Source organism: Mesoplodon bidens (assembly GCF_964165515.1).
Source record: "Mesoplodon bidens genome assembly, chromosome: 2".
Lineage (NCBI taxonomy): Eukaryota > Metazoa > Chordata > Mammalia > Artiodactyla > Ziphiidae > Mesoplodon > Mesoplodon bidens.
In genome coordinates, this window is record NC_138177.1 from 110,813,948 (window position 1) to 110,838,783 (window position 24,836).

The window sequence follows — 24,836 nt, forward strand, 5'->3', positions numbered from 1 at the left end:
TATAAAATAAAATAAATAAGCTACAAGGATATATTGTATTACACAGGGAATATAGCCAACATTTTATAATTACTATAAATGGAATATATCCTTTAAAAATTGTGAATCACTATGTTATACACCTGAAACTTACATAATATTGTATATCAAGTATACCTCAGTTGAAGAAAAAGAATTCCAAGTTACCCCCAAACTTATGTAAATTTAGGAAATAAATCATTAAGAGATGGAATGATACTTTTTAAATTCTTTATCAAATGTATTCTAGTCTCTCTAAACTTCTGAGAGACAAAAATATGGAAATTGTGCAGAAATATACAATGGAATATTAACTCAGCCATAAAACAGAATGAAATAATGCCATTTGCAGCAACATGAATGGACCTAGAGATTGTCATACTGAGTGAAGTAATTCAGATAAAGACAAATATCATATGATATCACTTATATGTGGCATCTAAAAAAAATGATACAAATGAACTTATTTACAAAACAGAAAAAGAGTCACAGATGTAGAAAACAAACTTATGATTACCAGGGGGGAAAGCGGGGGGAGGGGGACAGATAAATTGGGAGCCTGAGATTGACATGTACACACCACTGTATATAAAATAGATATAACTAATAAGGACTGTACAGCACAGGGAACTTTTCTCAATACTCTGTAATGACCTATATGAGAAAAGAATCTAAAAAAAGTGGATATATGTATATGTATAACTGAGTCACTTAGCTGTACAGCAGAAACGAACACAACATTGTAAATCAACTATACTCCAGTAAATTTTTTTTTGTTTTTTAAAGTAAATGGTAAAATGTGGGCAAGTGAAGTATAGTAGTGCTTGTTTTCCCCAGATTCCAGTATTCCAGGGTCAAAGAATGTCACTGAAATATAATAAATGTATTAAAAGTCTAGTATAACAATGGTCATTTTATCTAGTAGACATGGGACAGGTGTGAAAATTAATCCAAGAATATTCTAAATAATTAAAGCAGAGTCAGAGATTATTCTTTACATTATGTCTAATATCTTTATCCACACAGGAGTAAGTTAAAATTTATCCATTAATGGTCCATAATAAATTTTATGGTTTTGCTAATAATTTCAATTTAAGTTTCTTTTCAAACAGTAGGTCCTAATATGTGATAATTGATTTTTCAAGCGCATTTTAGAGTAGATAATTTGAACATCTTATCAAAGATTTTATATTAGGAATGTTTAGAAAAAGTTAAAAGTTATTAGTTTCTGCCTTAAGGATTAAAATGAATAAATGTAATTTCTTTTAGGTTAATTTATATCTTAATAATTATAATTTCACAGAGTAAAGAATAAATAATATAATTTCTAATGAAGAATGGTAAAGTAAGATTAGCTATTAGATACTTTTTAAAAGATGATTAAAGATAATATTTTCTAATTAATGGAATTAATTAAGTGATTGGTCCTGCTTAAATTTTTTTCAATCATTTTAACATTAAGTAAAAATGCAAGTTATTTTGATATCTTATATAACATACTTTACTCATCTGAAAATTCACATTGGACTTCATTTTTTCAATATTTTTTCTAGCAGAATCATTATGAGATTCTCTTTAAATAATTCAGTGCTTATGACGTTCTTGGTGTCACTAAAATCCAATCCTTTGAAATTATTTAGTGGAACTAAACAAACTGTTGTACATTTGGTTTCATATTTTTAGGGAAAAAATATTCCACATTAACTGTATCATCTGCATTCACAAATACTTAGACCCATTGTTTTTGCCTGTGGTCTCTGTAGGGTCCAACGGGGGAACAAGGAGAGAGAGGAGAGCCTGGAGCAGAGGGATATAAGGTAATTACTGTAAATTTCACACCTTGCCTCAAAATTTGAATAGGGTTCTCTGTGGTTCTGCTCAGTTGCAAATGAAAATAAGCATCATTGAGATAATTAATAATGTCTTATGTTTTGGATCCCAGAAGAAGCTCTTTGTATTTTCGGTTCCTTCTTTCTAAAATTACCATCATCTCCTTCCACTGCTGCTTTTTCTCATCATTCAACTCTCAACCAAAATGTTACTTTCTGAGAGGCCTTCTCTAACTGTCCTTTCTGTCTGTCACTTTATATCTCATTACTATATTTACTTTATGACATTTAATGCTATCTATATTATCTTACCACTTTTTTATACACTTGGGTATTTTTATCATCTATATTTCCCCAACAAAATATAAGATCCATGAGAATAAGACTCTTGTCTTTTTCATTATTATATCCCCAGTTTCTAGAACACAGAGTTCCTGGTTTATAATAGAAATTCATTAAAAGAGTTGTCAAATGGATGGATAAATGCCATTATATTCTTATGTCAATTCTTATCCTCTTCCATTCTTAGAAGGATTTTAAGAGACCAGCTTTATCAGCTCATATTATATTAGGCTATGTATAGAATTTATTCAGTGTCATTATTTATTAGCACATTTGTGTTGAGCGTGTTCTGTATTCCTGCCCTATATCTCATCCCTTTCTGTTTATAATGTCATATGCTAAACAAAATGGTCATTTGCTAACTCTCTCCCTATAGTTCTTGTGTTATTCCTTTGCTCACAACATTCTCTGCCTGCTCAAAAAATTATGTAATCTTTACTTACATAAATCCTGTCTGTGCTTTATAATCTAATTCAAACTCCCTTTTCCCCTGTCTACGCTAACAGCAGTCTTTCCCTCTTCTGTAGTCCTATAGGATTTATTGTTGATAGAAGTCATTCAGTACAAATATTTTACATTCTTCTGCTACTATAGTTTTTGCTAATTATTTTTAATGTGCAGATATCTTAGCTTCTCAATTTGAATATGACTTTTTAAAAATTAATTAATTAATTTACTTTATCTTTGGCTGCACTGGGTCTTCGTTGCTGTGCGCGGGCTTTCTCTAGTTGCAGCGAGTGGGGGCTACTCTTCATTGCGGTGCACGGGCTTCTCATTGTCATGGCTTCTCTTGTTGCAGAGCAGGGACTCTAGGTGCTCAGGCTCAGTATTTGTGGCTCGTGGGCTCTAGAGTGCAGGCTCAGTAGTTGGGGCACACAGACTTCGTTGCTCCACAGCATGTGGGATCTTCCTGAACCAGGGCTCGAACCCGTGTCCCCTGCATTGGCAGGCAAATTCTAAACCACTGCGCCACCAGGGAAGTCCTGAATATGACTTCTTTCTTTCTTGTACAGTGTCTTGTTTTGAGCCCTGTACATAATAGTATATAATATGTATGTAAACATAATTCATTTTTAACAATGAATTGATGGGTTATTTGATCCAACATATACCTTTCTATGTAAAATTTCTGTGATCATGTCTGCAGTGAAGACTTAGGTTCCCAGATTGAAGGGACAAGCTGGTAGGTAGATAATTTTCATTAATACACTGATTTATCTCAGGCCTGAAATCTGAAAAATCAACTTTCACTTCCCAAAACTCTCTTTGAAACAAATGTTGAAGGTGGTTCTAAATGTTTGTGAAATGCTGGGTATGGCCATCTTATATTTTTTCTATTTTCAGAGGAACATTTTTTAGAAGGTTTTATATGTTCTGTCTCCAATTTACATAACATTTGTACCTACAGTGTTTCCTAATGCAAGGAATCCAAATAGATTTACTTGAAATTAGCTTTTCTTGGGGTTGAGAAACCAACCTACTGCTTCCAGCATAATTTGAGAAGTTTCTTAAACTTCTTTAACTTTTTCTGTGCATAACTTCTCCATACAGTCTCAGGAAAATCAGGTTCTAATAATATCTTCTTTTGGCCTCTACCAACTACCGTCAGTAGCTACATCAGCGAATCTATTGGCAAACAAACAATTAACTATTCTATTGGGAGAAGAAAAGAATCTCTTCACCTGGCTAGGAAAAGAAAAATCCTGCCCCCATTTTTCTATATAGTCATACATTCTTCAGAAATCCTTCATCAGAGGAAAACTTTTCCCTAGGCTCATTATGGAATCTGTTTTTCCTTCTTCATTCCATAAATAGTCCTGATTAAGTCTTCAATTGTGGATGTTTCATGAGCTAGTGTGAGCCACATTTTCCTTTCTGTCTTATTCCATCCTATTTCTTAGGCTTTAGGAGTCATTTTATCATTTGTTGATAGATCTATTTTAAAAAGCCATTTAGTGCCAGACAATCACAGTAACTTTATTACTTAGACATCTCAAAGTCACAAAATACCCACACTTGTCCCCTCCCATGTTTTCCAAGCACAAGTTTGATTCATACAGGGGAACCATGCTTTATTTAGAGTTAAATTATTCTGTTGTAGCTTTAGGTGATATTGTTAAATGTTTGCTTTTCTATATGGGCATTGTAGACACTATCATTTCACTCTAGTAAACTGATGGTCAGAATTATTGTCAATCTTTTTTTAATTGTGCTAAAATGCACATAACATAAAATTTACCATTTTAACCATTTTAAATTGTACAATTCAGAGACACTTAGTGTTGTATATTGGCAATATTGTACAACCATCACATACTGCCTAGCTCCAGAACATTTTCATCACCCTGAAGAGGAAGCCCCATGCCCATTAAACAGTTACTTTCCTTCTCCCAACCTCTGACAACCACTACTCTGTTTTCTATCTCTATTGATTTATCTATTCTGTATATTTCATATAAATGTAATCATACAATGTATAGCCTTTTGTGTCTGGCTTCTTTCACTTTACATAATGTTTTGAAGGTTCATCTATGTTGTAGAATGTATCAATTCTTCATTCGTTTTTATGGTTGAATAATCACCAAGCTTTTAAAAACGCTTTTATGTTCACAAATATTCTTAACATTGTGGTGAACTCATGATTATCCTCTTGGAGAAAAAAAATGGAATGGGTAATGAAAATTTTGTTTCCATTTGGCTATGAACAGTTGAAAGACATTTTGTAATCCTTCTCACCATGCTTTGTTCTTTTTTCCTCTTGAAGAAAGTGAAAATCACAAAAGTCAAGTGTCTTGCTCATTATCATCAGTAAATAATTATTAGGCATCATTGTATATGACACATTTTCTGTGTTACATATAATTAAATCTCTGGTCCCTTCAGCATATATTTTAGTATCTGCCATGGACTGGTAGCTATGAATGTAACACGGGGCACCCAAAACACAGTCCCTGACTCCATGGACATCACATACACAAAATAAGAATATTTAATCAGTATAAAAGCAGATATAGTGAAATCGCTGTCATCCAGAAAACTATACATCGCATAGGTCAAGATAAATTCATTTGAGGCTCGAGAGAGAGTCAGAGGACATGGTATGAATAAGAATACTATACTGTCAACATTCACTTTTTAAAGATATGAGCAGAAACACACAGATTAAGTCAGGCTAAACTAATGTGAGCCAAAGCCCTAGAAATACACTGAATAAATTATGTACTATCTTAAACTCCTTTTTACTTTGGTTTGGCAAAGGCCATAGAATTTTTTGCATACAATAAAATAACAACTAAATCCTCACTTGGTCTTCATTCCTTAGCATCAGACATACATATCCAAATAGCTATTGGACATCATCACAGAAAACACAGCATGTCCCAAACCATAGTATCATCATCCTGTCCAAATCTGATCCCCCTCTTTTTATGTCCTTAGTTCAGTGAATAGTACCACCAGACATCCAGATGTCTAGTAAATGAATCTTCCCTCTATCTCCCTCTGTCTCTCTTGCTTTCTCTTTCCTCCCTCCTCTCCCTCCTCTTTCTCTCCTTTCTCTATCCTCTCATTTCTCAACTTCAATTGGCCACTTCTTTTGACCTCTTAAATATCTCTGGAGTCTGTCCACTTTGCCCTACTTTCATCATTTTTTGCCTGAATTATTTTAGTAGCTTACTAACTAGACTCCCTATCCCCAGTCATAGCCCTCTCAAATCCATTCTCCACTTAACATGTTGTGTTAGGTCAACCTCCATTTATTCTCCCATGCTGTTTCCTCTGCAGAACGCCTTCCTTTTACTTTACTGCCTGGAACGCTCATCCTTTAAAATTCAGCTTATTATGACTTCCCATATAAAATCCTCTCCAAGCTCCCCTTGGCCATCCAACTCATCTCACCACTAATAACATCAGGAAAAATCAGTCACTTCCTGTAATCTTGCCCACATAGCTTTATAATAATATAAAAAACCTAATAATTATAATTTTTACCACTGCAGAAAAACAGTCTGTCAGTTTTTATTGGGATGGAAGGGACCAAAGGAATTATAGTGAAGCTCCTAGAAAACAAGTTTGGTTTTCATAAGATTTGTATCCAAACATCACAAAGCCAGGAGAGGCAGTTGGCTATGCTATGATCATTCTAAAAAGGTCTCTGTAAAACTACAGATAGAGTGGTGGCAAAGCCATAATAGGCCATGATGGTTTTAAGTTTTGTAGTTTACTCAGTACGCTTACTCTCACTTCACTTTGTAACCCCAGCTTTTCACCAATTGCTTCTCTCCTGAGCTGGCTTAATAAGTGACCTACAATAATCATATTTACTTGAACAAAGCTCCCTCTCGATTGACCTGATTCTGTTACTTGCTGACTCTGTTCATGTTCTGTTGGTAAAGGTCATGTGTAGTAATCGTCTTCTCTTTAGTTATGGCTGTGTGCTGTATAGAAAGCTTTCCAAAATAACCTTTCTGTCTTGCAACTGTTCTCTCCCTTGAACAAGATTCATTTACTTTATCAGGAAGTTGAATCTTAAAACCATGAACATTTGCCTCACAGAATGCAAACAAAGGCTTCAACTGATCTTTCTGTGAGAATAAATATTGTTAGCCTTAAGTATGTAATCCCTTCTTCTCCTAGCCCAGAAAAAGGAGATGAGCCTAATAACTGTCCTTTCTATGGCATTCTTTCTGTAATACACAGGAAGAAAGGAATCTGAAGTGAAGAGGACAGTAGGGAAGGGGATAAAAGAGATTACCTGTGGAATTCTTCCTACATAACTCTCACCTGATGTGCCCCTAGTTTGTTGCTAGTTTCTGTTTACATACTTGAAAGGTGTAAAAATGTGGTAGGCCAGCATTCCTTCCTAGGAGAACTGGGGTGATGACAGATCGCTGAAGTCAGAATCACTTGATGTCTTGGCATATGCAGTAACAACTACCAGTCTTAAAGTCAGAATCACTTGATGTCTTGGCATATGCAGTAACAACTACCAGTCTTAAGCCCAGTAAATCTACTATCTAAATGGCTGTGACCTTAGTTTGTAAAAATGGAAACCATAGTACACTGGAAAAGGGTTGAAAAAAGAAATTTGTTCTCAAACTCTTTATTCATTCGTTATTTGCTCTATTAGTTTCCTGAGCCTGCCATAACAAATTACCATAGACCATGTGGCTTAAAACAACAGAAATTTATTCTCTCATGGTTGTGGAGGCCAGAAATCCAAAAGCAAGATATCAGCAGGGCTGTGCTCCCACCGTAGGCTCTAGTGAAGAATCCTTTCTTGCTTCTTCCAGCTTCTGGTGGCTAACAACCTCCCTTGTGGCTGCATCACTCCAACCTCTGCCTTTGTCTTCACGTGGCCTTCTCCTTTGTTTGTATCCATCTCTCTCTCTCTCTGTGTCTTTTGCAAGGACACTTGTCAGTGGATTTAGGGCCCACATGGATAATCCAAGATAATCTCCTTCTAGGACCCTTAATTTGATGATATTTGCAAAGACCCTTTTCTCCAAATAAGAATGTGATCTCCAAATAAGATCATATTCACAGTTTCTGAGGATTAGGGCATAGACGCCTTTTGATGGGCCACCATTCAACCTATATTAACCTATATGGGAAAAAAAGAACAAAAACTCTACACTCTTTCTCAGTCATCATTATATCCAGTAGCTATTATGTTCTATACTCTTTCCAAGAGAGATGCATAATCTCTATAATATTTAAATTGAATTTTGCAACATTTTGCTACCACTTTAAGTGATACTACTCTATTCTCTAAGTCACATGTCTTTATTTATTCTAATAATATAACCTTTTTTATTCATAGGGTCACATGGGTATACAAGGACCAAGAGGTGCCACTGGACAACAAGGGCCCCCAGTATGTTTTGAAAGCATTCTTTGTAATTCTGGCATTTAAAAACATTAATGTTAACATATCTTATTTGGTGTCTGCTTTATATGTGATTTCTGTTTTGGCTCCTATTAAAGGGTGAGCCAGGTGACCGGGGTGAACAAGGACTAAAAGGAGAGAGAGGATCTGAAGTAAGTTGAAATCATTTAAGACTATTTGAAACTTATTGCTGGCTTGAGAAAACAGGGGCACAAGGAGTTGCTGTTCATTGTAACTTAAATGATCATTCATTCTTTCAGAGCAAGAATCACCACAGGCCTCTAAACAGGGTGTTTGTCAATAATTGTGCTAAAACATCATTATTGATTAATTCGTGTGTTTCGAATGCCATCCAAAGTTCCCTTTACCAGGAGAGTACTCTGGCTTTGAGAAAATTGCCTAGAGTTGTCCCAAACTAATTGTCCTTCCTTGGGTTTTCAGGCAGAAATATCAACTGGCCTTAAAACCAGCACTGCAGAGCAAAATTTTAGCAGTCATACCTTTTTAGTTGCTGTAGTAAGGTAGGGGTAGAAATAGTTTAACTATATGACACAGACTCACAATTGGTTTAAAAGATTTTTTTCCATAACACAAGTCAATTATTTGTTATCAGGTGAACTAAAAATCTGTTGAGTTATTGAATTTAGCCACCTCTTTCCCTATATACCAATAAACGTTCCCTCAACCTTATGTAACAACTGGATTTGTACCATCACTTCATTGCTGCCCTACTTTTCATGGCATTCTGACTTTACCTGCTACTGATTTAAAATTAAATTCTTTAGAAAATGTACTGTATTTTAATAATAAATTAGGTGAGGACTGATAAAAAGTAATGAATTTGAGACCATGTTTCTCCTAACTTGTTAAGCTTCCTTCACCCATACTTTTGTTTCCCATTTGTGGGAGTTAGTAATAAAATTGAGTTGAGTCGTATATTACATAGGTTTTCATTCACATAGAAGCCATTTTAAACAGTCTTGGCAACTACCTACTAACTTACTGTCAGGCTCCTTAATAAATAAGGACTAATAAATAATAAATAAAAATATCCCATTGGGACTTACCTGGTGGCACAGTGGTTAAAAGTCCACCTGCCAATGCAGGGGACACAGGTTCGAGCCCTGTTCTGGGAGCAACTAAGCCTGTGAGCCACAACTACTGAGCCTGCACTCCAGAGCCTGCGAGCCACAACTACTGAAGCCCGTGTGCCCTAGAGCCTGTGCTCCACAACAAGAGAAGCCACTGCAGTGAGAAGCCCGCACACTGCAACGAAGAGTAACCCCTGCTCTCCACAACTAGAGAAAGCCTATGCACAGCAACAAAGACCCAATGCAGCCAAAAATAAATAAATAAATTTATTTTTTTAAATCCCATTGAAGGCAAGCCTTAATTTTATTTATTTATTTATTTATTTTATTTTAATTTTTTGCGGTACACAGGCCTCTCACTGTTGTGGCCTCTCCCGTTGTGGAGCACAGGCTCCGGACACGCAGGCTCAGCGGCCATGGCTCACGCGCCCAGCTGCTCCGTGGCATGTGGGATCTTCCCAGACTGGGGCACGAACCCGTGTCCCCTGCATCGGCAGGCGGACTCTCAACCACTGCGCCACCAGGGAAGCCCGTCTTTTTCCTTTTTTGACGTATCACAGGAAGAAGAAATTTTTTTATGTTTCTTAGTATCTGTTAAAATTATGCCAACGAAAATAAAATATTCTTACTAGACAACTGCACCTCCAGCCTATATGGTCAGCTCTCCCTGGGTATTGGAGCTGAAAGGTCTTGAGGAGCCATGGTTTAAATTCTGTATAATCCACGAGAATTAGTTCTTTTCCCACTTTGGGCAATGCTGGTGTACAGTCCGAGGTTACATTAAAAAGCCTCTTTGAATTTCAGATAGTAATGATTGCTACAAGAAAAATCACTGACTATGTGTTACTCACTAGGGACACTTTGAATGGCCAGGTGGATCCTACAGAATTGCCCTCATCTTGTTTTTGCAAAGCTTTAAATTTGTTTTTTAGATTTGGAAATGCCCTTTAAAGTCGTTTGGACAACCCTCTCATTTTTCAGATGAAGAAATTTAGGTCCCAGAGGGATTATGAGTTACCTAAGATCAGAGAACTAGTTAGCAACAGAACCAACACTAGAAACTTTATTTCCTGACTCCCATTATTATACAAAAGCCTTCTATTACTTTGAAGTCTTTTATAAATTAAGTTAAATGTTAATTTTACTTAACCAGCTAATTCATTAATTGGTCTCTGAGACATGAAACTATGGAAACTATAAAGAAAAAGTTGGAGCAAGTCAAGTCAAAACCAATTGCAAACCACTACATTTTTTAAGAGGCTTTCATAATGCAAATGTAGTGAACTGTCCCATAATGGCTTTCAAATACAGAGACTCGAGCCAAAATCTTACTTTCCTCCCAAAGCAAAATTCCAGATTTTAGTGAATTTAAATTTCTTGGTTAAAAAAAAAAAAGACTTAACTCTCTAAATCTGTGTTTTTACTTTAAAGCTACCCTCTCTAACAAAGTTAGAACTAACAAAGTATTGTGATGACTGTCCTTCAGCTTCATTTGAATAAAAAACAAATGAGTGTTTGGACTATAATGGCACATTTAAAATTTTCTGTTATCTAAAGAATTAGATTACCTTCTCTTGTAGTCTATGAAGTGGTACAATCCCAATGAATGGAATTCACTGTTTTAAATGGATCTGATTTCAAGTGGGCTGTTGTATTTTTCAAAGCTAGCCAGACAAAAGAGAAAGCACAATTTTACATATACTCTAAAGAATAAATATGAAATTCATTTGCCTTTCCTATTATGAGAACAGGAAGTCTGTTGATTTATGAGGTACTTATATTTACATAAAATAATATGAGTAAGTTAATTTTGAAAACAGCATATCTTCTAGCTTTATTATATTTGAATTCTGGGCATTGGTGAAAGAGTGATTTATTTTTTTTCCTTTTTACGATACCAACTCAATTAATCATCTACAAACACCTTAGATGACAACATACTTTCTTTGTCTTTGGCTCAATCTTTAATTTCCTACTGAACAGACCATCTCTGTGTAGGATTAATATTGAGTAATGTTCGGCTCTTAATTTAGTTACAAGACTACCCAGCAATTCCAACTGCAAGATTTTTTTTAATGCACAAATTCAAAAAAGTACCAATCTTCTACACTTTGTTGATCTTTATGTATTTTAAACCTCCATTGCAAGTCTGTCATTTCTCTAACTAGCCTACTTCCTTTTAGTTATGGTGACAATAACTGTCATAAGGAAATCTTTCCTGAATTGACATCTAAAAACAGCAGAGACGTTTTGTTATTTACTATACACTTTTTGTATTTAATAAGGAGATTTTGTCACAATTGTACCATTATAAATAGCAAAATATACATTAAAAATAATTTTCATAGTCATAATTTTCCTTTAGTGTTATTCTGTTGGAAGCTGCTTCCTGATGCCCATCCAAGTATTAATAACATTCTAGTTTTCACAATGATAGACACATGTATCTAGGTTTTAGAGCAGTATTTAACTGTTCTGAAATAATCCCCAACATAATGTTCACCCTAAAATGTAATTGATTTATGATGATATGAGACTCTCTTTGTTTTTATTTTGTATTTGAATGTTTGGAAAAAAACACGCACATACGTGTATAGCATATCTGAACCTTAAGCCATAAACTCAAGTATACAAAAAGTATAATTTTGTTTATGTTCTTTGTAATGGAACTTAACTTCTGTCCTGAGTACCCATCCTGCCTGGTGGTAGAAACCTAATTGATGGAAATCTAGTCAACTGATTGCCTGTAACTCCATCCACTTAAATATCCTGCATTTGATTTAGAGTTTTTCCCATTCATCCTCTTTTCAAGTCTGCTGTTACATTCTGGGTGGCAATGGTAGGGAAGGGGAATAGGAAGTGAGATTGATCTTTAGCCATCATCTGTTCATACTAGCATCCACTGAAATGTACATCATCGCTTTTGGCCCCCATCTGCCATCATCCCACCATGTTGGCCTCTACCTTGGCCCTCCGGACAAAAGAAGTTCTTTGATCCCTGTTGGCTTGTACAGCCATTTTCTCAACTCAGGTGCAAGATCTCCTTAGATAGAACTCTAAGGGCCATATGCTTCTGTTCTTGGCCACATGGAAATAACATTCTACTGCTCCCCATGCCATGCTGGGTGCTTGAGGGACTCAGACTTTCTCAGGCCCCCTAGCCCAGACATCTCATGCAGAAATTTCAACTCTATTGCTGCACTCAGTGCAACTTAGCGTACATCTCAGTGAGGCCTTTAGTCTCTCTAGCCATCATCTCTGTGCCCAAATCCCCACACTTATCTGCAGATATTATTGTTTTGTTTTGTTTAGTTTATTAAGTTTTATTCGAATATAGTTGCTTTAAAATGTTGTGTTAGTTTCTTGCTGTACCGCAAAGTGAATCAGGCATATGTAAACATATATCCACTCTTTTTCAGACTCATTTCCCATTTAGGTCACCACAGAGCATTGAGTAGAGTTCCCTGTGCTATACAGTAGGTTCTCATTAGTTATCTATTTTATACATAGTAGTGTATATAAGTCAGTCCCAGCCTCCCAATTCATCCCAACCCCCTTCCTTCTGCCCTTGGTAACCGTAAGTTTGTTCTCTACATCTGTGACTCTATTTCTGCTTTGAAGATAAGCTCATCTCTACCATTTTTCTAGACTCCACATATAAGCAATATTGTGTGATACATGTTTTTCTCTTTCTGACTTACTTCACTCTGTATGACAGTCTCTAGGTCCATCCACGTCTCTGCAGGTGTCACTATTTTGTTCCTTTTTATGGCGGAGTAATATTCCATTGTATATATGTACCACTTCTTCTTTATACATTCTTCTGTCGATGGACATTTAGGTTGCTACCATGTCCTGGCTATTGTAACTAGTGCTGCAATGAACATCATGGTGCATGCATCCTTTCAAATTATGGTTCTCTCCAGATATATGCCTAGGAGTGGGATTGCTGGGTCATATGGTAGCTCTGTTTTTAGTTTTTTAAGGAACCTCCAAACTGTTCTCCATAGTGGCTGTACCAATTTACATTCCCACCAACAGTGTAGGAGTGTTCCCTTTTCTCCACACCCTCTCCAGCATTTTTTTTTTTATTCCTTGTTTCTTCTCTGAAGATTATTATTATTTTTTCTTTTTTTTCTTTTTTTAATTAGTTTCTGCTTTATAACAAAGTGAATCAGTCATACATATACATCTGTTCCCACATCCCTTCCCTCATGCATCTCCCTCCCTCTCACCCTCCCCATCCCACCCCTCCAGGCGGTCACAAAGCACCGAGCTGATCTCCCTGTGCTCTGTGGCTGCTTCCCACTATCTATCTACCTTACGTTTGGTAGTGTATATATGTCCATGCCTCTCTTTCGCTTTGTCACAGCTTACCCTTCCCCCTCCCCATATCCTCAAGTCCATTCTCAAGTAGGTCTGTGTCTTTATTCCCGTTTTGCCCCTAGGTTCTTCATGACATTTTTTTTTAATTCCGTATATATGTGTTAGCATACGGTATTTGTCTTTCTCTTTCTGACTAACTTCACTCTGTATGACAGACTCTAGGTCTATCCACCTCATTACAAATAGCTCAGTTTCGTTTCTTTTTATGGCTGAGTAATATTCCATTGTATATATGTGCCACATCTTCTTTATCCATTCATCCGATGATGGACACTTAGGTTGTTTCCATCTCCGGGCTATTGTAAATAGGGCTGCTATGAACATTTTGGTACATGACTCTTTTTGAATTATGGTTTTCTCAGGGTATATGCCCAGTAGTGGGATTGCTGGGTCATATGGTAGTTCTATTTGTAGTTTTTTAAGGAACCTCCATACCGTTCTCCATAGTGGCTGTACCAATTCACATTCCCACCAGCAGTGCAAGAGTGTTCCCTTTTCTCCACACCCTCTCCAGCATTTATTGTTTCTAGATTTCTTGATGATGGCCATTCTGACTGGTGTGAGATGATATCTCATTGTAGTTTTGATTTGCATTTCTCTAATGATTAATGATGTTGAGCATTCTTTCATGTGTTTGTTGGCAGTCTGTATATCTTCTTTGGAGAAATGCCTATTTAAGTCTTCTGCCCATTTTTGGATTGGGTTGTTTGTTTTTTTGCTATTGAGCTGCATAAGCTGTTTATAAATTTTGGAGATTAATCCTTTGTCAGTTGCTTCATTTTCCAGCATTTATTGTTTGTAGAATTTTTGATGATGGCCATTCTGACTAGTATGAGGTTATACCTCATTGTAGTTTTGATTTGCATTTCTCTAATAATTAGTGACGTTGAGCATCTTTTCGTGTGTTTGTTGGCCATCTGTATGTCTTCTTTGGAGGAATGTCTGTTTAGGCCTTCCACCCATTTTTTGATTGGGTTGTTTGTTTTTTAAATATTGAGCTGCATGAGCTGCTTATATATTTCGGAGATTAATCCCTTGTCAGTTGCGTCGTTTGCAAATATTTTCTCCCATTCTGAGGGTTGTCTTTTCGTTTTATTTATGGTTTCCTTTGCTGTGCAAAAGCTTTTAAGTTTCATTAGGTCCCATGTGTTTATTTTTGTCTTTATTTCCATTTCTCTAGGAGGTGGGTCAAAAAGGATCTTGCTGTGATTTATGTCATAGAGTGTTCTGTCTATATTTTCCTCTAAGAGTTTTATAGTATCCGGCCTTACATTTAGGTCTTTAATCCATTTTGGGTTTATTTTGTGTATGGTGTTAGGGAGTGTTCTAATTTCATTCTTTTACATGTTGCTGTCCAATTTTCCCAGCATCACTTATTGAACAGTCTGTCTTTTCTCAATTGTATATTCTTGCCTCCTTTGTCATAGATTAGGTAGCCATAGGTGCTTGGGTTTATCTCTGGACTTTCTATCCTGTTCCATTGATCTATATTTCTGTTTTTGTGCCAGTACCATACTGTTTTGATTACTGTAGCTTTGTAGTATAGTCTGAAGTCAGGGAGCCTGATTCCTCCAGCTCTGTTCTTCTTTCTCAAGATGGCTTTCATCATTTGGGGTCTTTTGTGTTTCCATACAAAGTGTAAAATTTTTTGTTCTAGTTCTGTGAAAAATGCCATTGGTGATTTGATAGGGATTGCATTGAATCTGTAGATTGTTTTGGGTAGTATAGTCATTTTCACAATATTGATTCTTCCAATCCAAGAACATGGTATATCTCTCCATCTGTTTGTGTCATCTTTGATTTTTTTCATCAGTATCATATACTTTTCTCAGTACAGGTCTTTTGCCTCCTTAGGTAGGCTTATTCCTAGGTATTTTATTCTTTTTGATTTGATGGTAAATGGGATTATTTCCTTAGTCTCTCTTTCTGATCTTTCATTGTTAGTGTATAGGAATGCAAGAGATTTCTGTGTATTAATTTTGTATCCTCTGCAGGTATTATTGTTTCTACCCACCCCAGGACTTGACAGCAGATTGGTGTCAAGGTCTCTTCTCCGAGATACCCATCAGTGTCTTAACAGTTTTACTTCTCTTTTTACCTTTCTCCAACTTGAAGATTTTTTTATATCCCCTTAGGTAGGAAAAACTTTCTCTTACATTATTATAATTCTTCTAAATATGTTCTTTATGGTAAAATTTTATGACAAATCCTTTATTACCTTGTTTTATTATGTTCAGCGATAGACTTTTAATATTTAAAAATCAGGCTTTTGTATTTAAAAATATATTCTTTTCAAACTATTCCCCCACCATGAGTTTCAGAGGACTGTTTTGAAATTCTTAAGCTAAAAAAGTCTATTTTGAAAATCAAAAGTTTAGAACAAATCTATCACTTTACATAAAAAGAAATACTGTGAAGGAAAACACACACCAGTTAACATATTTGAATATTATCACAATTCATATACTGTTTAATTAGTGCTATTGAAGACAACTGAAATCAGAATTGTTTTCAATATTTAAAACAGTCTTTATTTGTCTGTTTTACTTCTTTATTGTATTCTAAAAGATACATTTATTATAGGGATAATATGTTCCAGAAATTGTATTTACTTCAACTAAACCCAGTTCACCAACTATCCCCTTTTCTGGTTTCCTTACCCTTAGGAAGAATTTACATTAGTGACTTTTTAAAGCAAGTAAAATAGTGTTTGAACTTGGAGGTAGAACCCTTGATCCATATAGCTCCCTATCATCAAATTCTAACAAAATTGGATTTTTATCTCTTACAGAAAATGCCCTTTTTCTCTCTGATTACATACACTATTTCTTCTTAAAACGTTTAAGCTCATTTTCAGAAGATGTAACATCTTCTGAAATTGTTTATTTTGTCATTGTTCTCAAATTGAATCTTTAGCACAACTGTCTTCAGATTTGAATAACTTAACATCACATTTTGGTGGAATTATCCTGTTTCTGAGAACTTTTGATGATTTCTGAGAAATGTTTCTGGTAATGGCAGTATGCTTCTTTTTCTTATTTGTGAACTAGGTCACTCTTTAACACCTTTTTCTTCTTAAAATAATTTTAGGATATCATCAGAATAGTGGCATGATTTGCAAGGGCAAATTTCTAACTATCCTGGTAGACCATTACTACTGAATCAGTTATGATTTAAAACATCTCACACATGGAAAAACAAGCAATTCTGTGGGAAATAAAGATCTTTTCTTTGATTTACAAGTATGTCCTCTGTGCTTCCAGATAAGCCCATTTTAGGTTATTGGTTCATGTCCCTCACGACACTGTAAGTGCCTTGTGAACAAGAGCTTTGATTTTGCATCTCCAGCACATAACAGAATCCCTGATACCTAATAGTCAAGAAATGTTTACTGAATTAATTAAATAAGTACTTAACCACTTTCAGTAGGGAGACAAAGGCTTTGCCTGAAGTGGGGACTTTTATTTAAATAATCTATTCAGTTCCTTTTTAGAACTATAATTTAAATTCTTAAATCATAGAATTTGGAGCCAGGTGGAAATTCATAGATTATATAGTCAAATTCTTTCATTTACCAATGAAGAAAATGACTCACAGGAAAGTTAAATGGCAATCCCAGTGATAAACAGCTAGTCAGTGGCAGGACTTGCTGTAGCCTCCAGGTCTCAGAGTTCTTTTCTATGCCTTCAGTTTAATTAAATTTATAGCAATGAGTTGACAACTGTGCTTCACATTTTTAGGGTCCTAAGGGGAAAAAAAGAGCTCCTGGCCCTTCTGGGAAACCTGGGATTCCTGTAAGTAACAGACCTTTTTCATCTTTATTGTTTTTCTAAATAGAACTTTAGCAAGCAGAAAAGTTTGGGGCCAATTATGACAAGTGTTGGATAAATCAGATTGTCTTCAAAAAAAATGTTTAAACCCATGCCGGAACCCAGAGGGAACAAAATATGACCATTAGCTCAAAACCAAGCTTGGTGTTGAAACGGAAGTTGCTGCAACTGAAGGTTGTTATTTTCCAGTGCATGGAGACCTCTCTGTGGATTCATGCTACTATTCTTTAATGGTGAATCACTAAAAAACAGGCAACTTGGAGTCATGACTTAATGAATGGTGACAAAGGTCAGAGATTTTCAAGCATAATTGAAAAGACATGAGCTGGACTTTAATTGAAGAACTCGGCCTCTCATTTTCCTGGGAAATAGAACAGAAAGTCTTAGAAAAAAGCTTTAAATCTTTTCATCACAGAACAAAGATTAATTTTACCTTAGCCATCTGCTTCCTCTTTGGCCAAGCAAATATGTGTAGACTAGCTTATTAGCAAAGACTTCCTGCAGGTCTCCCCTAGCCAACAGCCTGCTTTGGGTGGCCTGTGTTGGTTCAAATAAAGTAAAGAAAAGTGAACATAAATTATGAGCACATTGAGATCAGAGATTCCCTACAGATTAAATCCAGTTGCCCAAGAGTACAAACAAAATGTTCAGACCTTTACTCAGTCATATAATTATCTAATTCAAAGTGGCAACTAAAAGAGCCGTAATTTATTTCTTGGGAAAATAATACCATACAGAGTTTTAGAGAGGGTGAATGTCAGCCTATATCCTAAACTGACAGGTGCACAGAGCTGACCTTTTCTCCACAGCTGGATAAAGCATGGGCTGGTACAATGAGAAATACCAGGAAATTACAGTAAAGTGGAAAAGGTTACACAATAAATTGCTGATTAGCTTGGCATTTCAGTTTAGGGAACAGTTACCTGATCTGTTGTATCCAAATAGTAAATTATTAAGGAATCCAGGAAACAGGAAAATTTATCCTGGGACAGGGTTTTAAGAACGTAACCTCCCACCCCCCAATAAGTATAAAAGTGTTTGTCATTTAAACATCTGTACAGCATCTCTCTATAATCCAAGTAATTTTTAATTACCAAGGGACTTCCAGGCCTACCCGGGCCAAAAGGCATGCAAGGATACCCTGGAGCAGAAGGCATTTCAGGAAACCCTGGTAAAGTTGGGCTACCAGGAAAACAGGGACTTCCTGTGAGTAGATTGAATATTCTTTGTTCTTTATTTCTTATGCATATGTGTCTCTTTACTAAGACCTTAGATATTTTGGCCATCTTTCTTAACTTTGACATTGGTTCAGATTGTGTTTATGATTTCCAGGGAATGTCAATGAGTACATTCTGTTGGATGTTTTATAACTAATAACCCATATTATTAATAATTAATATTATTTTTACACATATAAAAACTGGTACATAGGAACAACAAAGAAGTAAAACTTTAAGGGCTACACAACCTAACTGTGTTTTGAGTTCATCAAATGTCTTAAGCAACCATTGGAACATTTCAGGCTTGGCAATAACTCAAGGTAAGTTCTGCCAAAATCATTTTCCCTTTACTTTTATAGCCTCACTATTTTACAGAAATTGTGTGAATATTTTCTCTATGTTCATCTAGTGGTGATGCAATGAGAAATGATATAGGTTATTATTTTTATGCAGATTTCTATCTTATTTATTTGATCAGAAATTTTAAAATGATATTTTTGTCTTCATTTAGCCATTTTCCCTCTTTCCTTCCTAAGGTCATCATAATCCAGGTATTTTTTTGTTATCTCATGTTGTGTTTCCATTTGAAATACAAGAATAATTAATCACATATTTCAGTAATCCAGTAAAATTTATCCTTTTACATTTCCACTATTTGGATATGATTATCTATTGACCTGTTTTTCTTTTCTTAATTGAATCAATCCTAATTGTTTATTCACATGTAGCATGGGACTGTAGCAAAGCTCAAACCCAAATTAATATTATTCTTTCACTATGATGAATTATCTCACTTGTTTAAAAAAATGTATCAATTTATGACCCAGCCAATTTAATTATTTCAGAAATAAATATCTGGCCATATTCTATTTGGAAAGGTGAATATTTTTAAGGAGGCTTAGTATGGTTTCTATCTGCTTTGGGGACAGTATATCTGAACATCAGAGCATCAGGGTGTAAGCCCTAGAGAAATTTGACAGCCAGGCTGATGTTTTAATTAAAATATATGTTTTTTAAACTTCTGCCATTAACATCAGTCTGGTTAAAAGAGGACTTCCATTTGAGATCCCAGTCTTAAAGGGAGCTCATGCCCTGAACCTTCATGTAGATGCTGCACTCTAGGCTCACCATATAAAAGTCTTAAAATGAGGTTGTGGAGTTTTAAAAATACACCAGTAAAACACTTTGAATTGGTCTGAGAGTCTGTACTTAAGTTTTACTGGGAAATGTTAGAGTGAATCTTACTGCTTTGAATAAGATTTTGAGAGCTGAAAGAAGGAAAACCACATTTCAAAATATGTCACATTTCTTGCTGTGAACACAGGTTTAATCATGGAGGTGGTATGTATGTGGATGTGTCCAGTAGTCGATAAGGCTAGAAACTGAATTGTAAATACTAATAACAGCAAATAGATTTATTTAATTACTGGGAAGAGGAACTCATTTATTTTCTGACTAAAATAATACTAATCCAGGTACTTATTCCAGATATGGATATTACAAATCAGGATCCTATATATATATATATATATGTTTAATAAGAATTTCAGACATTCAGCATATAAGATATTCATCAGACACTAGTGACAGGTCAAAGTCATCCACATTTTTTACACCAAGTCACTTAGTACTTCATTGTGGCAAACAACTTCTTTCTGGCAGTATGTGACACCTGAAGGTCTTCCTGGAAAGGACTGAAAATTTGAAAATAAAATGAAAACACTGATTCGGACTACAAAAATATGAACCATTTTCTCTTGCGTAAAAACAGCAATGTGGCAAGTAATTGTTATCTGCTGCTAGTTTCCAGAAAGAAAACAGACATTTTCTAACAACTCTACATCCTTCTTTAATGGGGTAATACTTAAAGGACAGTAATATAAGGGCTAAGAGAAAGCCAATACAGAAAATGGTAGATGCAAATAAGATACTGATTTCATTTTAATTCTGTCTAAGTTGCATTCTAGAATCTGCCACACGGTTTTGATTGGCTGTGTGGGTGAAGGCTCATGCATAAAACCAAATCACTGGTTCTACATAGAATAAAAAAGAATGAAGAGAACTTAAAGCCAGATGCTGAAGCCATTTGCACACTCAGGGCTATTCCAAGACCCAGTTAGAACTCTAGGGTATATCAACAGGGCTCTTTGGTTGCAAACAACCAAACATGGCTATATGGATTGCCTATGTAGACAGATTGCCCCAAGTTCTGCCCACTGGGAAGAGTCTCCTTCACTGATATCTTTCAGGCTTAAATGCAGCAGCAATCCACTTCTAGCAGATGTTGACATTCAATGCAGATCTATCCATAAATCAGGCCTGAACTTTTTTCTACCCTAACTAACTGGTAAGGGGAATTCTCTAGGAAGGCTGAAGGAGCAGTGGTAAAGCAGTAGAACAAGTATCATGGAAGTCTCAGTTGCTTGCTTGCATATTTTGTTTGTGATTTCTGGACCTGTTAGGACGCAGTCTCAATATACACCCTTTCCATTTATGAGTGAACGCTGCTGTGCCCAGCCAATTTTATGATTTACTGGATCAAATATCACTCAGATCATAATGGTCAGTTCAGGACACATAGTAATTTGATGTCTCAGGGTCGGTTATTCAGCTTCAACCAGAGCAAGCCCAGAACTGCTTTCCAAATGGGAAATTACATTTGACAAAGAAGGCGTTGCTTATGTCCAAACTTTATGGGTATAAGCTGTGATTCTCTTATGGGGGTTATCAAAGGGTCCATATAGCATCTCTACCAGCCACAGACCCTTCTGATATTATTGGATCTGCTCAGTCACAGCAAGGTAGCTCACACAGCATCCTGAATATGCTGCCAAGCATTTTTGACGGGGGCCACCCAAAATTAGCAAGCTGGTAAAGGACTTGAATTTCTCCAGAGAAGATACACAAGTGACCAATAATCACATGGAAAGGTGCTCAACATCACTAATCGTTAGGAAAATGCAAATCAAAACCACAATTAGATACCACTTTTACAACCGCTAGGATGGCTATTATCCAAAAAAATAAAAAATAGAAAGAGAGAAAATTACAAGTGTTGGTAAGTGTGTGAAGAAACTGGCACCTTGTGTATTGCTAATGGGAATGTAAAATGATGCAGCCGCTGTGGAAAACAGTATGACAGGTCTTGAAAAATTAAATATAGAATTACCATATGATCCAGCAACTCCCCTCCTGGGTGTATATCCAAAAGAAATGAAAGCAGAAACTTGAACAGAAATTTTCCAAATGTTCATAATAGCATCATTCACAGTAACGAGTAGGTGGAAACAACCCACGTGGCTGTCAGCAGTGAAACAGATAAACCAAATGTGGTATATACATACAATGGAATATTATTCAGTCTTAAAAAGGAAGGAAATTCTGACACATGTTACCACATGGATAAACCTTGGAGACATGCTAAGTGAACTAAGCCAGACACAAAAGTACAAATTGTATATGATTCCACTTATATGAGGTACCTAGAGTGGTCAAATGCATAGACAGAAAATAGAATGGAGGTTGCCAGAGACTGGGAGGAGGAGGATTTGGAGAAGTTATTGTTTAATGGGTACAGAGTTTCAGTTTGTAACATAAAAATTTCTGGGGCTTCTCTGGTGGCGCAGTGGTTGAGAGTCCGCCTGCTGATGCAGGGGACGCGGGTTCATGCCCCGGTCCGGGAAGATCCCACATGCCGCGGAGCTGCTGGGCCCGTGAGCCATGGCCGCTGAGCCTGCATGTCCGGAGCCTGTGCTCCGCAACGGGAGAGGCCCGCGTACCGCAAAAAAAAAAATTTCTGGAGATGGATGGTGGTGATGGTGGCACAACAATGTGAATGTACTTAATGCCACTGAACTATACATCTAAAAACGGTTAAAATGGTAAGTTTATGTTATATATATTTGACCGCAATAAAAACCTAGCAACTTTACAGGCTACCCAGTAAGTGGGTAAATGGGTTGTAGCAGCATACCCAAAGGTGGTATAGATTGACTCCAAAGTCCAGAGAGCTCACCAAGCATTGTGCCTCTTATATTGTGATGAGCAATGCAAAGTGCAACAACTTGTCTCCACTTCAGAAGGGATATCCTGATATACCCCCAAACCACTACCCCTAGGAACTTCTTCCATTTAGCAGTCCCATGAACTTTTTAATCCTATCCTCTGGTGTATCTTTAGGGTGCTTGTTCTCTTCCACTCTCCAGGTCCAGTTAGCATAGTGGCCTCAGTTTAATGGACCTGCCTGATATTTTGTGAGATGTCAAGACTATAAAGATATTGCTCTGGGCTATTTTACGACAGAGAGGAAAATTGAGCTGACACAGGACTGAGATAAGGCATTGAAGTGATACACCTCTTTCTGCCTTGTGAAGGCAAGCAAACTGCCTCTGATCATCTTCACTGATAGGAATGTTGGTAGGGAGTATTTTTACTAGGTCAGTAACTGCTGTTGCTAATCGCTGTACTGTTTGGTAAAGACACCATATCAGAAACTGCAGCTGTGATTGGCATGAACACACAATTGAGTTTGTAAGTTTAAGTCTTGGAGTTACCTGGTGTGTGCACCAAACAGATGAGTAAAATGGATATGGGATATGGTAGGATCACTGCTTTTGCATCTTTCAGGTCTTTTGGCTGTAGTATATACAATTTTCCACAGGGATGTGGTGGTTAATATGAACAGTTTTCTACAGGGGTGTGGTGTTACCTTAGGTATACATTGTGGGGAAGGGGGCAGGAAGAGATAGTTGCAGGGGCTTCCACATGTCTCTTCCCTTCCTACCACAGTAGCCTTTCTTTATAAGTGAGGGATTGTTACTGTTCTCTGAGATTGGGGAAAACAATACAAAAAAAAAAAAAAAACTGGGCTCACAGTCCTACTGGGCCCACTTGGGAAAAAAAATTGAGCCAAATCTGCATTTATCACTATTTATCCCTTGGCCTTCATAAACTTACACTCTGACCAGAGTGCCGTGATGATATTTTGGATTTCCAGGGTTTATTATCAGTTCAAATCCAATATCTAACAGCCCCCAGAAAGGCTGAGAGTTTCTGTTTCCTCAGCGTTCAGTCACCTGATAAATGACCACACGTCCCTCTGCAGAAGGCTTAGGGCAGAAGTCACTGTGTACATCTATGACCATATTGCAGGGTTCTTCCTCAAAGAGAACCTGCCTCCCCCTCAATCAAGGGATTCTGATGTAGGAACTGGCTTGAGTCTGGGAACTGAGAGAGAGGCCATGAGTCCCAAGTACAGTGACTTTAATTAGGATTATACCCATCAGACCTAGAATTTTTCTACCTATACATCAATATATTAGCATATGGTATATTTAATTGCTATGGATCTTTGATCAACTAACCATCAGCACAGTTCTCTGCAGGTCAAAACATCTAGTCAAAACATCCTATGGCTTACTGTGATAATTGCTTCTACATTTTCTCTGATAGTAAAGCACTGTCACCTAGAATCTACCACTCAGAGTCCAATATTCCTATTTAAATAAGGGAACTTTATTCTTATGACATTTCTTAACACCTTGGTAAGGAGTGTTCTTTGATCCCTTTCAGGGGCCATGGTTTGAGGGTGGTTGATCAGATTGCACGTGATAAATCTGTCTCCACATTTCTGTCTTCCTGAGTGTTTGAACCCCTTCCTATGCAGTATACTAGGGGAGTTATAGCATTCAACCTCATTAACTGTAGGCCGTAGTTGAGTCAAGGCTTCAAATTGCCAATCCATCAGACTATTAATGGTGCTCCCAGATGCTTGAGCAGGTGGCTGTCTCCACAAGCAAGGAAAACTAAGAGGGAGTTGAGGTTCACAGTTCTTAGTCTTGCCCATGTCTGCTCAAATATCCCCATCCCTTGTCTTGGAGTTCTACTCTTTCTCCACCCAGTGCCCTTATTTAGCATAAGATGTCTGGTTAGTTGAAGATGTATTTGTATACACATTCTGCAAATCTTACAGTAGTTTGGGTCCTCAGCCACATCTGCCTTGGACTATAGGAGATGAAAGACTCCTTTAAGCTGCCGTGGGGATTTTCTGATTTTTCATTGTGTTCTAAGTTGAGCCTGCAAGACCTTTATTTTGTCCCTTTCTCTGTATTCTCTCTAGATCACTCAAGAGACTGCCCTCTGATCACTCAGTCTTTATAGTCACTGTATTCACCATACTGAATACATGCCAAGGCCACATGATCTTCTGACACTTTGCCCTCCAGCAGCACTTA

At 36.6% G+C, this 24,836-nt stretch overlaps 1 protein-coding gene and 1 long non-coding RNA gene across 2 annotated transcripts in view; one reads left to right on the forward strand and one right to left on the reverse strand.

The window, feature by feature from the left end:
• Nucleotides 1-24,836, forward strand: part of COL24A1 (collagen type XXIV alpha 1 chain) — a 400,363-nt gene that overhangs the window by 319,027 nt on the left and 56,500 nt on the right. The window contains exons 43-47 of the mRNA XM_081222837.1: nucleotides 1,782-1,835; nucleotides 8,011-8,064; nucleotides 8,175-8,228; nucleotides 17,294-17,347; nucleotides 18,482-18,589. Of these exons, the coding sequence (XP_081078963.1) occupies nucleotides 1,782-1,835; nucleotides 8,011-8,064; nucleotides 8,175-8,228; nucleotides 17,294-17,347; nucleotides 18,482-18,589 (324 nt within the window). The remainder of the gene's footprint in view (nucleotides 1-1,781; nucleotides 1,836-8,010; nucleotides 8,065-8,174; nucleotides 8,229-17,293; nucleotides 17,348-18,481; nucleotides 18,590-24,836) is intronic.
• Nucleotides 16,141-24,836, reverse strand: part of LOC308609221 — a 114,400-nt gene continuing 105,704 nt past the window's right edge. The window contains exons 6-7 of the long non-coding RNA XR_014014288.1: nucleotides 17,817-17,920; nucleotides 16,141-17,744 (exon numbers count right to left, since the gene is read on the reverse strand). This is a non-coding gene — a long non-coding RNA (uncharacterized lncRNA). The remainder of the gene's footprint in view (nucleotides 17,745-17,816; nucleotides 17,921-24,836) is intronic.